General features: G+C 44.3%; 1 protein-coding gene across 2 annotated transcripts; it reads left to right on the top strand.

Moving 5' to 3' along the window:
- The first annotated feature begins 554 nt into the window (after positions 1 to 554).
- LOC100277108 (uncharacterized) lies at positions 555 to 4,869 on the top strand. 2 transcript variants are annotated; one of them, XM_008678779.4, is made up of 8 exons: positions 555 to 773; positions 1,162 to 1,226; positions 2,066 to 2,138; positions 2,249 to 2,331; positions 3,965 to 4,003; positions 4,261 to 4,331; positions 4,443 to 4,557; positions 4,623 to 4,869. In XM_008678779.4, the coding sequence occupies exons 1-8, from the start codon at positions 638 to 640 to the stop codon at positions 4,689 to 4,691; spliced, it is 651 nt and encodes a 216-aa protein (XP_008677001.1). In that variant the 5' UTR covers positions 555 to 637; the 3' UTR covers positions 4,692 to 4,869. The 2 variants fall into 2 exon arrangements, with proteins under 2 accessions (XP_008677001.1, NP_001278618.1); NM_001291689.1 differs by having other exon boundaries at positions 744 to 773; positions 1,096 to 1,226; positions 4,623 to 4,800.
- Positions 4,870 to 15,117: the final 10,248 nt, after the last annotated feature.

Here is a 15,117-nt window from a genome sequence, read left to right as displayed (position 1 = left end):
AAAAATGATACATAATGTTCTGAAATTGGGTTCAGCCATTGGCATCCAAGTGGGAAATGAGACGTCAAAGTAATCGACTGTTAAGGAACGAATGTAGAAATAGCAATATACGTAGATGGACGGTAAGAAAAGGCTTTCAAGAATGCGATAGCATCGACCACATGACATGAGGATGCATAAGTAAGAGGGCAAGCAAAGAGGATGCTATCTCAAGTATAACTGGACAGGCAGGTGGAATTGCAACGCGGATCTAGTAAAGTGACACCCAATATTTTTTTTGCAAAAAGTTAGACAAACCCAAAACAACAAACTCATGTCGACGGAGGGGGTATATTTTACCATAGATATTAAGAACTATCACAAAACATTGTGTGTATGTAGATACTATCACGAAAGCATGACTGAATTCTCATCGAATAAAGTTCAATCCACCTCATAGAGTCATAGCTGGAAATCTGGAATATAAAAAAGTTAACTTCAGCATTTGGTGCAGCTTCTAAAAGACCGGAAACATTTACACAATCTCTATCAAGTGTTTAGAAGGACAACGACAGCAGAGCGCCCGCGCGCCGCCTGAAACCTGCCGGGAACTCTGATGGCGCTGGACGTTGGATGAGGAAAGGAAGCTCTGGATTTAATGTGCTCACATGTGCACAGGAGCTTGACGCAAAGGGGAGCCGTAGCCTGTAGAGTGCGGGGAGCAGGAGCCGGCGGAGCCATGGCGACCACTCTTTCGTTATCCTCTCCCCTCTTCCTCGGAGCTCCGGCCAGAGGTAAACTGCTCCTTCCCTCCAAGATCTCCTCCTCCCTCACTAGACTCGACCCTCGCCGGCCGTCCTGGTACTGTTTCCAGCTTCGACGGAAATTTTAGCTTCAGGGTCCCCGGCTGTGTTTTTTTTTTCTGGGAACAATGACTAGGTGGTGGGCTGATGGCTATCGTTTCTGGCAAAAGCCTGTGCATCTGCTAGCTGTGTTCATCGTATCGTATCATGAGGATTAATGCTGTGAGAGAAGTTGTATTTGGTGACCAGAGAAAAATAATTTCGATTGGGATGCATTTGCAGCTTACGATTTGGTTTGTTTTAAATCCTGCAGCTAGAGATGTGGTTCCGTACGGAGTGACTTCGGCTAGTGTATCACTGATGACTCTAAATATGCCAGGCAAGGGTTACACGAGTAGAGTTCGTTGTCGGGAGCAGCAGCGACGAACGACAATAGTATCTATGGTTGGTCAGCAAACTTCCCAGTGCAGCCTCCATTTCTCAGTACCTCCTCTTCAATTCTAGTGTGATTTGCTTCAAATTGTCCCTTGCATGATGTAGGATGTTCAGTGACACAAAAAAGTGATGATCATGTTCAGTTTCTTGTTATTAACAGTATATCATAAATAAAAGCAAAGGAAATGAGTGATGATCTGTGCATGACAAAATTTCAAGGAGAAAACAGAAATTTTAAGCTTATCTTAGCTTTGCATATTATCTCGATCTCACTGGTGCTCTATGTACTCTGTAGCGAAAGGGCATCTAGCCTAATGGTTAAAGGCTTCCGAGTAACACCTCTAAGTCTCGGGTTTGATTACCCTCGGGGGCGAATTTTTCATTAAAAAATGCTCTCGGTGCACCATTTGCTATCGGGTTACGATGTCCTATACATCACCCTCCGGTTGAATCGTTGCAGAGTGGACGTTTGACGCCAGTCCGTTAGTGTTGGGAGGCCAGGGTTCGAGAATTTTCTCGACTGTGACCATTGCTTCGGTCTCTTTTTAATATAATATCGGCTCTTCCCAGCCGAGTTTTTTCTATGTACTCTATAATATGCTTAACCTGACATGCATATTTCCCATCTCCTTTTGAAACCTCGTATCCATATAAACACATGCAATACATGTTCATTAAACTAATTTCACATAGTGATAATGTACAAGTTTTCCTACAAAGGGTCTGGAAAACTAAATTTTCCACCATGACTTCATTGCAAGTTTGCTACGTAGAAATTGCGTTACAAATTCATTCTTCACAAGTGAATTTAATTTGCAACTTGTTTGATTGAGTACCCTTCTTTCTAGCTTGGAAGGAAATCAACGGCTAGAGCAACTGTTGTCCCAGACCCCGACTATAGGTTACCAATCGCTATACTTGGTGAGCACTAAAGTTAGTAAGTAGAACATCTCTTAACATGTACTTTTATATCAATAGAAGAAGATGGTGAGTGTTTAAGGTGTTTAATAACAGATATTATCCGAATGCAGGGATTGCTAGTGCTTTTGCATATGCCGACAATCTTCTCGCTGCTGCACCTGTAGGACTGCTGGGGCTTCTTCTTTTGTTCCAGGTCAGCATACCCTAACCAGGGCACCAGGCTGCTTTTGGAGTTCAAAACATCTGTTTGAGTTGATGATTATTACGTATCATCAGAGGACATATAAATATTGGATGACATATTATCTTTTTTTTCTTTCTTGAACACGCGAGAGAGTTGTATCATTAGATTAAGAAGAGAAGAAACAGTGAGAACCCGCACAAACCAACGAACACACATTCGGCGCCTTTACATTGACGGGGCGTTTGGATCCCTTCATTTTAAAGGAATTAGAATTCACTCAACAAAGTAACTTATTTAGTTTAGAATTTGGCATTCCACCACTTTCTAAAGTTCAGATATAAGGCTATCTCAAATTCATAGGGTGGAGGATAGGAAATGATTTTATGCATGATTAGAATTTGTTTCTAATCTGTAACTTACATGACACTCTTTGTTCTACTCCTCTATAGTAAAAATGTAGCACATAAATATCTACGACATCTTGCTAATAATAGTATACAAATATATTTTGTATAAAAGTGCATTAGCTTAATTGATATATGCCTAAATTACTATTATTAGAATGGAATTCAATTCCAGTGATCCAAACGGGGCGTGAGTAAAAATGACCTCAATCTAAAAACTCAGTTCAAAGATGGAGATCCTCACTAGCGAGCACAAGCGCTGTAGCTAGATTATGTGACAAACCCTCAAATACTTCTCTTTGTAACAATTTAGGCCACGTTTGATTTGAGGGACTAAAATTTAGTCTCTTTATTTTAGTCTCATTTAGTCCTTAAATTGTCAAACAGTGGGACTAAAACATGGACTAAACTGTTTTAGTCTCTATTCCCTCAAGGAATGAATAAAATGGACTAAACCATATAAATTTCACTTTTTGTCCTCCTTTATTTCAGTTGCACAAATGGGGGAAAATGTTAAGGAGTATTTTAGTACTCTTATGATTTATTTAATGTGTTTTGAATAGTTTTAGTTCATATAACCAAACATGGTAGGACTAAATTTTAATCTTTTAACTAAACTTTAGTCCCTAGACTAAAGGAACCAAACAGGGCCTTATTCCACCTGTCCATCAATGATTTTATTCCACTAGTCCACAAGGCATTCGTCCCCATTCTGTGATCGATGGAAGACTCTGGGGGCAACTCTTTGTAACAATTTAGACCAGAGGCTGACGTATTACCAGAGAATTCTACACTTTTCTGGAAGAGCATCTGCAAGTTAGATAACGGAGCATATAAATAGTGTTGTTTTCGAGGGCAGCATTTCAGTTCAAACCAAAATCTCTACTGAAGATCCCTTTTTTTTCCTATTATGTGTGCAGACGTTGAGGTGTTTTGCATTCATGCTATGTGCTAGGCAATATATTTATTCAACTCAGTGCCTCTGATTGTATCACTCTTAGGACTGATTTGGTGATCAGAGATCACGGAAGGATCATGGGGAGGAATCTCCTTGTTATTCATTTTTAAATAGCAACCTCCCCATAAATCCACTCGTGATCGCTGATCACCAAACCTGTCCTTAAAGATCAAATAAGAGGAGATTGTTTTATTCTAGGTCCTCTGTGTTTGTTTTAAACTAGCTCGGTCTTTTCTTTTTCTTCTTCTAATGTCTGCCTTGCTGCATTCTTTCTCTGCAGACTACAAGAGTGAGGTTCGTCTTTGATAACGAGGCCCTGGTTCGTACCCTTTACTTTTCTTGAGAGTAAACTTAATTCCAGAGATGAGAGGGCATGCCTCACGAAAATGCTTCTAGAGCTGTTTGCTGGGTCGCATGGAAAGAGTACATGCACGAGAGTCTACTCATAGTTTAATAAAGCATTGTTTTGCACTGTAAACTGCACTGTTCGTAGAGTGGAGTTTAAATATAACTATAAAGATAGGTAAGCTGCTGGAGGTAGTCTAAATACCTAATTTTTAAGCTTTTGCCATGTAGGAGGTGAAGGTTGGAGAGCAGCTGCAGGAGTCAGGTGAAAATGTATTCGTCGGCGGCAAGAACCGTTGGAAGTACGCAGGCGGCCTGTTGATCCTTCACACGTCCTTTTTTTCAGTTTTGTGTATCATCATGATAACTTGATAAGAGGGGGTTTACGATCTAATAACCCAAGGCATGCATAGGTACTCAACGTTCGTAAACTGGGAGCTGTGGTGGCCACAGTTTCCTGTCTTGGTTTACTTCAAGGAGACCCAAACGAAGCCCGAAGGACAGATCCACTTCTTCCCTGTGATATTCGTAAGTTCGTCAATTGTTGATTTACCAAGTTAATTTTTCGGTACTCAACCAGTGCTATGGCACAGGATGGTCGACAATTGTACGATGTGATGGTGGAGCGTGCTGGGCCCTCGAAGACGAGTGGCCCTAAATAGTTGCAGCTGATCTTCCTACCGTCGTTTTGCTCCCTCGGGCTCCCTCACATTTAAATTGTAAAAATGGTAAAATTATATACAAACGGGGTTCGATTCCAACCACGGTTCTTAGCTTTAAACCCATCTTCATACGTACCTAACCAACAAAAACACACATCTATGTGTTTTATATTTTATATTTTGTATTTAAACATAAATATAAATATAAATCGTAACAATATATATATATATATATATATATATTGTTAGGATCGTAGGTGGGAAAAAGAAGACACAAAGTTTAACGTGGAAAAAACTCCCCTAATGTGGAGAAGAAAAAAAAACGGGAAAACAGATCTATTATGTGTTGTTCAAGTACAGGGTACAATGGAGACTATTTATATAGACAAAGAAGATAGAGATAGGATCACATAATCTTATCCAACAAGATAAAGATAGGGTCACATGATCTTATCCAACAAATCTCCCTTTAACGCTAAATCTATAAAACTGTTTTTCCAAACACCACTAGGATGCTAAATTTGAATATCAACCAAGTCTAAAGAATCATTAGACTTGAAACTGAAGCGCGGTTTCATATCATCAAAATAACCTCTCTTCTAGAACGCAATAGAAACAGCTTCAGCATCAACTGTTGAACATTGCAAGTAATAGAGATTATTCAAACGGTTGCCCTTCAAGATAATACGGTTGCCACGAGAAACCTTAAGAACATCATCAATAGCAGCAAAATTGAATCCCATTGCTTCTAAAGTGCTCAAAGAAATAAGATTTCTCTTCAATTTTGGAACAAAACGGACATCGATAAGTTTCTTAATACTGTCATCATGAACTTGGATATAAATAGAGCTGATTCCAATAATCTCACATGTGGATCCATCTCCAATAACAACCTCACCAGCGTGAGACTGAACATAATCAGAAAACCAATCTCTATGCGAACAAATATGAAAAGTGCAAGCGGAATCAAGAATTCAAGAAGAGCACTTTTCAACAGAGGCAACAAATAGAGATTCTCCACTATCCAAAGTTTCAACAAAACTGGTTTCAGCAGAAGACTTATCCAATTCTTTTTTCTTTCTCTCCTCTTTATTTTTCACTTTCCGCCATACGAATAGTATAAAGGCGCTCTTTGAGACGGAGCTTATTAGCAAGACTCTTCGTCATATATAGCTCCTCCAATTTCTTCAACAATTCTGCTGCAGATTTTGCATTCATTACTTCACGCAAAACATCAGAAGATAAACTGAGCTGTAAGGCGAATAAAACTTTTTCATCAAAATCTTCTCATTTATTATTAGCAGGTTGTGGTTGCAATGCCTTTCGTACACATAACTGAGTAAGAACAACATTCATCTAAATCTGCTAGATAGCAAAACTGATTTTGCTATCAAATTTCGGAATATCAATTTTAGTTAACATTGTAATCCGAAATAAAAATCCCAACAGAAAATCCACGTGCAATTTGCTGATTGCACGTATTGAGAAAAAAAGAAAAATAATTTCTCTTCTCCTTGGATTGGAAGATGCACAAGCACTTGTCCTTCACGTGGATTGCTCCCTGACGCAACACCACCGGCCAATCGCGTGAGGATTTGACCGCAAGCGGGAGGCAGAGGCCAACAGGTGGTCTTCGAATCGATGGAGCACCACGGCGGATCGACGTGACGACGGAGGGTTCAGATGCTGGTCTCCAGAGAACACGCTGATCGGTGTGACAACGCTGTGGAGCAGAGCGTTGGATCCGCTCCGGAGGAGCGCACAACACCAGACAGAAGACGATCACGAATCGGCGGCGGCGGCTGATCTGATGAAGAATGGCGACGAGGCAGCCACGAAAATAGAATTTGATGTGTCTAAACCCTAGCTCTAGATACCAATTATCGCACGTATAAAAAACTCCCCCAATGTGGAGAAGAAAAAAACCACAGAAAAACAGATCTATTATGTGTTGTTCAAGTACAGAGTACAATGGAGACCTATTTATATAGACAAACAAGATAGATATAAGTTCACATGATCTTACCAAAAGATAAAGATAGGGTCACATGATCTTATCATATATATATATATATATATATATATATATATATATATATAGGGTAGGTATAACGGGAGCTCTGGGTTCCAATAGTTAAAGTCCAGACTAACCACTCCTACAAACTGGTTCAACCCAGCGCGCTCAACCAGCCTGTCGGGTGCGCCACCTGCCCCACGTTTGTTAGCGCAAAAAAATGAATGCATGCATGAGTCAAACACGATCTAATGCATGCGCGTAAATTTAGGAAAAAATGTGTGGTGGTTTCTATTTTTAAATGCTTTACTTCCTCCATAAATTTAGGATCGCTGCAACAGCCATGCAGCTAGACATGTAAGGATCATTTTATGATATATACTGAGACTAAATATGTTACACTGTGTAGATAATTATGCAATTCGGTATACTGCGTAAAAATTTGTTACCAGCTGCATGCACACGAATTTATGATGAAAATAATGTGCAATGAAAGGAAATTAATTGCATGCATAGAAACAAAAAATCGTATTTAATGTTTAATTTGCTTCATAAATATAGTATCCCTCCAACAACCATGCAGCTAAACACATTAGACCTAGTTTATGATTTATATTTATACTAATTATACTACACGGTGTAGGTATTTATGCAATTCGGTACACTCGTAAAAAAATCTAGCATGTTGTTCACTGGTGGACGCATCTCCAGGTTGGAGCGTAAAAACCTTAAATTTTAAGCATAAAATCTCTCAATTATAAGCGTAAATATCTGGCTAATGTGAGAGGTTGATAGCTCGGGTAGGTTGTTATTACGATCATATTTTTATGGCAGATTCAAAAAATATGACAGCCGCATGCATGCAGTTTCTATTTTTATACAGATCCAAAAATTATGGCAAAATGCATGCATGAGTCAAACACGTTCCCTTGCATGCGCGTAAATTTAGAAAAGATATGTGTGACGGTTTCTATTTTAAATGCTTTATTTTCTCCATAAATTTAGGATCGCTGCAAAAGACATGCAACTAAAACTCGTAATGACCATTTTATGATATATACTGATACTAAATATGCTACACTGTGTAGATAATTATGCAATTCGGTATACTGCGTAAAATTCTGCTACCAGCTTCATGCACACGAATTTATGATGGAAAGCATATGCAATGAAAGAAAATTAATTGCATGCATAGAAATAAAAAATTGCATTTAATGTTTTATTTACTTCATAAATATAGGATCCCTCCAACAGCCATGCAGCTAAACGCATTAGAACTAGTTTATGATGTATACTGAAACAAATTATACTACACGAAGTAGGTATTTATGCAATTCCTTACACTGCGTAAAAAATCTGGCATGTTGTTCACTGGTGGACGCGTCTCCGGGTGGAGCGTAAAAACCTTAAGTTTCGAGTATAAATTCCCTCAATTATAAGCGTAAATACCGAGTCAATTAAAGGTTGATAGTTTTAGTAGGTTGTTATTACGATCCTATTTTTATGACAGATCCGAAAAACATGGCAGTCGCATGCATGCGGTTTCTATTTTTATATAGATCCAAAAATTATGGCAAAATTGTGGGAGTTTTCATTGCATGCGCGCAAATTACGAACAACATAAATCAAGGAATTGCCTTTCCAATGTGTATGCAGTAAACTGATATACGAACTCTGTGTTCAAGCATAAAATCGTACAATTTTTAGTGTAAATAATACATGTGGTAGGCATAAAACACAATTATCGAAAAGAAAACTGCGCCGGATCGGAGGATGTCACGCGCGATCATCGCTGCGCGCATCTCGCGCCTTCCGTGACGTCGCTCGCTTGAACATCGCGCCTCATGCGTCGCCGTCGCTCGCACGTCGACGGGCGTCGCTTGCTCGCCGGCCTTGGAAGTGCCGCCTATTCGGGGCTTCGGGGACGCCGCCGCTTGCTCGCACAAGGGCCCCCTCTGTCGCTCGCCCTCTAGATCGGGGAACCACCGCCACTACTCCGAATCGAGGAACATCCGCCACCGCGCGTCGAGGTAATGGAGTTGCGGCCACCGGCCTGGGAACCGCCGCCACCGCACAAGGGCATTGCCGTCGCTCGCCCTCTGGATCGGGGGCCGCCGCCGCCGGCCTGGGAACCACCGCCACCGCATGTCGAGGTCGGGGAGCCGCGGCCACCGCAGCCACCGGCCGACGGTCCACCGCCGCGCGCGCTATTGGGCAACCGCCGTCGCTAACGAATCGAGATGGGGCGTGAAAAACAGATCCATAGCACTACGGATTTTCTTTTATAGACGTCTGGACCTGGTCCGGCTCGACCAGATTGCACTGTCTGGCCTGGGCTTCCTTTAGTTATTGGAAGCCCAGGGCTCCTAATATATATATATATATACTCAACGATTATATGACAATGAAACACTATCATCGATCTTAATATTTAACATTTTTTTGCTGGCTACAATATAGTGTTATTCTCAGATTTACATCAGTTTTCTAGACTCCATCTCAGTATTTAATTTCAGATGATTCCTTTTGATCGGATTAGATTTTTCATGCTACTTTTAGCAGTGTCGGGTACCGTAATTAGGGGTACCCCCAATACTCCTAAGCATGGCTGGAAAACATCTTCAAAACAGACCGTAAAGACTGGCAAGCATAGCTCAAAGTTAAAGCCTCATCGACCAAGGGACGCGACCTCGTCTCGCCCGAGCCCGGCCTCGGGCAAGAACGGTAGTCCCGGGCGGGTTCACGCCTCACCCGAGGACCTCCTCAGGCAGTGGGCGCACCCCCGGCTCGCCCGAGGCCAAGCTCGGGCAAACTTTGTCGTACAGCAACCTCGACCAAATCGCCTTATCACCGACCGCATCGCATGCACATTTAATGCGGGGTCACCTGACACCTTATCCTGACATGCGCGCCTTAGTTGGCAAGGTCGAAATGACCGCAGTCACTTCGCTCCTTTACTGATCGTTCTGACAGGGAAACAACACTATTCACCCCGTTCCGACTACTATGCCAACCACCATGGTAAAACTAACGACAGTAAGTCACGACCTCCCCCGAGTTCAGTCTCAGGCACAACAGGGAGCCCCGCCTCGCCCGACCTTAGGCCTCGACCTCAGCCTCGGCCTCGGGAGAAGGTCTCCGCCTCGCCCGACCTCAGGCCTCGGCGACCTCAGGCCTCGGCCTCAGCCTCGGCCTCGGGAGAAGGTCTCTGCCTCTCCCGACCCCAGGCCTCGGCCTCGGGAGAAGGTCTCCGCCTCGCCCGACCTTGGGCCTCGGCCTCAGCCTCGGCCTCGGGAGAAGTCACAACCTCTCCCGACCTCAGCCATGGCCTCAGGAGAAGTCTCCGCCTCGCCCGACCTCGGCCTCGAACCGACTACGCCACAGGGGATACATCATTACCCTACCCCTAGCTAGCTACCTCAGGCTACGAAGGAACAAGACCGGTGTCCCATCTTGATTACTCCGGCAACAGGTAATGATGGTTCCCTGCATGCGTCCATGACGTCGGTTGTTCTCAACTCTCTACGAAGGCAAAGAAACGTCAACAGGACCCCGGGTGTCACACCCGGTTTTAGAAGGCAAACCGAATGCGAACCATGTACGTGCCAGGATCAGTTATTCACGTACACAGCAGTTACATAACATGGACATCATCACACAGTGCTCAAAATAGTATTAAGAAGGGAAATAGTCGATTACATCATACGTCTGAGACGTCCATATAGTCCTTACAATAAATCAAAGTGCGGAAAAGAAACGTAGATAATCGCGGCCTTCACAGGTAGCCGACTGGGGGTTGCCGCTAACCCACGCCTAGAACTCGTCGTAGTCTTGGAACTCCTGGAAGTCTCCTTCCACAGCTTCATCTTCGCCTGAGCAGTGGTTGCAATGCTGACAACCTGGGGATGGGGGGGTTTGGTGTGTAGAGCAAGGGTGAGTACACATCAACATACTCAGCAAGTATCCTGTTTGGCTGTAGTGGACTAGCTGTATGTGGGGATAAGTCAAGCATTTGCTTTTAGTTGGTCAGATTATTACTTACTAGTAGAAAGCCAAGTTTTAGCATTAACCCAAGTTATTAACCCGATGTACCCTTTCCAAACGGAAAGAATACCACTTACCAGCACCATAGTCATAACCAAAACCATCAATCTCATTACCACCTGTACCAAAGTATCTCTGATCAAGTACCACTAATCACTGGAGCTCCCTTGGCCACTCATAACCGCGAGCACGGCTGATATATCAGTTTTCAAACACTCTGCAGAGGTTGTGCACTTTACCCACAAGCCGTGATTCCCTTTCTGCCCGGAGAGAGCTACTCCCCATTGACCACTACCTAGGTGGCCTAGCAGGGCATCACTACGTAGCCTTTACAAAGATTCCCCAGGGCTGTAGCCACCCGTTAGGTTTCCTAAATGCACCGCACTCCTCCCCAAGGGGCGAACCCAAACTTGGCAGAGCGAGCCGCATACACCGAGCCCCATTGACGGCACGACGGCTAAGTGAACTACACCCCAGATCCTCTAATTACTCAGCTAAGGGCATCCCATTCCACCCTCATGGTTGCACTGTTTTCCCGGGCGGTCATCCATAGAACAGGTCCTTACGGAGAGGCACTCGAGAAACCGCTCGAGCCCCCTTGAAGACCACAAGTATAACATCATCATAAGAAAGGGGAAAACAGCGTATCATAGATAATCTCATCATGTTCATTGATTAGAGTTAAGCAATAGCATAAAGCTAAACAATAATAATCCAACCCAAATAGGTAAACAAGGACATGGATAACAAAAGCTAGTCAATCCTTAGGCATAAATGTGTAAAGCGGGAGGTGAATTAAATAATGAATAGGACAGAGATAGGTCAAGGGACACTTGCCTCCACCAACCGACTGCTGCTCAGGGGCTTCTCCTGCGAGTTCCTCGGGCTCTTCGACCGGATCGTTCTCTATGCGATTGCAAGCATACATACATACATCCATTCAAATTAGGAAACAAACAGTACACCACACAAGGGGACAAATAAAGTAAATATGCATCAAGTATGACATTCGATATCGCATTCATTATGGTTAGAAAGAAACAAGAAAAGGTCTCGCGGGGGGGGGGGGGGTTAAAGCTTATGCACTAATGATTAGTTACAATTGGTTCTAACAAAAGAATTTAGTTATATGCACTAATGGAAACCTAGTCATTTTTAGTTGATCAACATTGAACTGGATAAACATATGATTATATAAACTAACTAGCGTAACGGAATTCTAAATTAAGTTTCCTATTTCAATAACATGAACAATGATTAACCTGCATAAAATAAATAACAGTAATGAAAGAAACTAAAATAAAAAAATAAATAAAAAAGGGGGGGCGGTTGAACCGGCCAGGGGGCGGTTGAACCGGCCTGGGGCAGGGGCGGGGGCGGGGGCGGCCAAGCCGGCGGCGGGCGGCCGAGCTGGCGGGGGGGCGGGCGGCCGAACCGGCGGGGCGCAGGGGCAGGGGGCGGCCGAGCTGGCGTGCAGGGACGGCCGAGCCGACCAGGGGCGGGGCAGGGCGCGCAGGGGCGGCGGCGGCCGAGCCGGGTAGGGGGAAGGGGAGGGGAGATGGGGGAGGGAGGAGAGGGGGGGGACCTCACCGAGGACGGGGACGGGCGGCCGAACCGGCGACGAGCAGGGGCGGCGGCTGGGGTGGGGAAGAGAGAGAATGAGAGGGAGGGAGAGGGATTGGGGGAATTGGGGGAATTGGGAGGAATTGGGAGGGAAAGGGAGGGGCGGCTGGGCCAATGGGCCCAAAGGGGGCGCGCGGGGGGGGGGGGCTGGGCCGGCCAGGGGCGGCCCACGGCGCGGGAGAGAGAAAAAGGGAGGAGAGAGAGAAAGAAAAAGAACAAGAAAGAAAAAGTTTTTTTCTCCTTTTCGAAATCCGATCTTTCTAGATGAATGCACTTACATCTCTAGGCAATCAAAGAATGCATAGTTCGGCATGGTGCATCAAACAACATAAAGTGATTTAGGGTTTTTTCTTAACACGGGAAATCCAAGCCGAACCCCGCTATAACTTTGGAAAAGATCAAGGTTTAGCGAGGGAACGAGAAAAGAAAAGGGTAACGCCTGAATTTGGTGAGAGAAAAGAAGAAAAAAATTCTACCCCCAAATTCAGGGCGTTACAAACCTATCCCCCTTAAAAGAATCTCGCCCTCGAGATTCAGGGTTGTCTAGCAAAGAGCTCAGGGTATTTAGCCATCAGATCAGCTTCACGCTCCCAGGTTGCTTCTTCCTCTGAATGGTGATTCCATCTAACTTTGCACATTCTGATGGTCTTCCTTCGGGTGACTCTGTCTGCAACCTCAAGGATCTGCACTGGTTTCTCAACGTAGGTCAAGTCCTCCTGGACTTCAAGACCTTCCACTGGCAACTGCTCCTCTGGCACACGCAAGCACTTCTTCAACTGAGACACATGAAAGACATCATGCACAACAGACAAATTCTCGGGCAACCTGAGCTGATAGGCCACTTCTCCACGTCTTGCAAGAATCTGATACAGACCAATGTAGCGGGGTGCTAGCTTGCCTTTCACTCCGAATCTTCTGACTCCTCTGATCGGTGACACTTTCAGATAGACAAAGTCTCCGACTTCGAAACTCAGCTCTCTTCTTCTTGTGTCTGCATAGCTTCGCTGTCTTGATTGCGCTATCTTCAGATTCTCTCGGACCATCTTGATGTTCTCTTCGGCTTCAAGCAAAATGTCTGGCCCAAACACTTGCTTCTCTCCAGGCTGATCCCATTGCAACGGAGTTCTACAACTCCTTCCATAAAGCGCCTGAAATGGTGACATCTTCAAACTGGCCTGGTAACTGTTGTTATAGGAAAACTCTGCATAAGGCAATCTCTTATCCCATCCGGACTGATCTTGCAACGCACAGGCTCTCAACATGTCTTCAAGAATTTGATTGGTCCTTTCGGTCTGACCATCTGTCTGTGGGTGATAAGCTGAACTGAAATTCAGATGCGTGCCCAAAGCTTCATGCAACTGCTGCCAGAAATGAGAGGTGAACTGCGTTCCTCTATCTGATACTATCTTCTTTGGCACACCATGAAGACAAACGATCCGAGACATATACAATTCTGCCAATACTGCACTGCTGTAGTTGGTCTTGACAGGTATGAAGTGGGCTGACTTGGTCAAGCGGTCCACTACTACCCAAATGGAATCGTAGCCGGCTCGAGTGCGAGGCAATCCGACTATGAAATCCATACCAATTTCATCCCATTTCCACTGAGGGATCTGCAACGGTTGCAACAATCCGGCAGGTCTCTGGTGCTCTGCCTTAATTCTTCGGCAACTATCGCACATAGCCACATGCTCTGCGATTTCCCTCTTCATTCCGTACCACCAGAATTTCTTCTTCAGATCCTGATACATCTTCTCACTGCCAGGGTGAATCGAATAGGCTGTCTCATGAGCTTCCTTGAGAATCAACTCCCGAAAGGACTGGACATTGGGAACACACAAGCGGTCTTTGAACCATATCACGCCTTCTGCATCTTCTCGAAAATCTTTGCCTCTGCCATCTAGAATCAGTCGCCGGATCTCACTGATTTTCTCATCATTCTTCTGCGCTTCTTTGATTTCGCGCTCCAAGGTAGGTTCCAACTCGATTGTGACTCCTCGCGAATTGTTCAGAAATCCGAGACTCAACCTGTCGAACTCTTTGGCCAACTCATAAGGCATCGGACGAGCGACCATCAGATTGACTTGACTCTTTCTGCTCAAAGCATCTGCCACTACGTTTGCTTTGCCTGGATGGTAATGAATCTCCAACTCATAGTCTTTGATCAACTCTAACCACCTTCGCTGCCTCATATTCAACTCTGACTGAGTGAATATGTACTTCAGACTCTTGTGATCTGTGTAAACATCGCATTTCTGTCCATACAAATAGTGCCTCCATGTCTTCAGTGCGTGAACCACTGCTGCCAACTCTAGATCATGGATTGGGTAATTCTTCTCATGAACCTTCAGCTGTCGGGACGAGTAAGCCACAACTCTTCCCTCTTGCATCAACACGCATCCCAAACCTGTGTAACAAGCATCACAATATACCGAGAAGGGCTTGTGCACATCAGGCAAGACTAGGACAGGCGCTGTAGTCAACTTCTCTTTCAGCGCTTCAAAGGCTTCTTGACATTTCTGGGTCCACTTGAACTCAACTTTGTTGCCTAGCAATGCTGTCATAGGTTTCGCAATCTTTGAAAACCCTTCAATGAATCGCCGATAATATCCGGCCATTCCAATGAAGCTCTTGATTCCTCGAGCATCTGTTGGCGCTTTCCAGTTCAAAATGTCTGCCACTTTCTTCGGATCCACATCCAATCCTTCTTTGTTGATTATGTGACCCAAGAACAGGACTTCACTG

Source organism: Zea mays, chromosome 4 (assembly GCF_902167145.1).
Source record: "Zea mays cultivar B73 chromosome 4, Zm-B73-REFERENCE-NAM-5.0, whole genome shotgun sequence".
Taxonomy (NCBI): domain Eukaryota; kingdom Viridiplantae; phylum Streptophyta; class Magnoliopsida; order Poales; family Poaceae; genus Zea; species Zea mays.
Note: the sequence above shows the minus strand (reverse complement) of the source record. Positions and strands in the feature narration are given on the sequence as shown.

Excerpts from the sequence above, each read along its gene's own strand:
- LOC100277108 (XM_008678779.4), top strand. The coding sequence starts at position 638 with ATGTGCTCACATGTGCACAGGAGCTTGACGCAAAGGGGAGCCGTAGCC. Across the intron at positions 4,004-4,260 it reads TCTTTGATAACGAGGCCCTG|GAGGTGAAGGTTGGAGAGCA; the intron begins GTTCGTACCCTT and ends TTTGCCATGTAG. Across the intron at positions 4,558-4,622 it reads ACTTCTTCCCTGTGATATTC|GATGGTCGACAATTGTACGA; the intron begins GTAAGTTCGTCA and ends GCTATGGCACAG.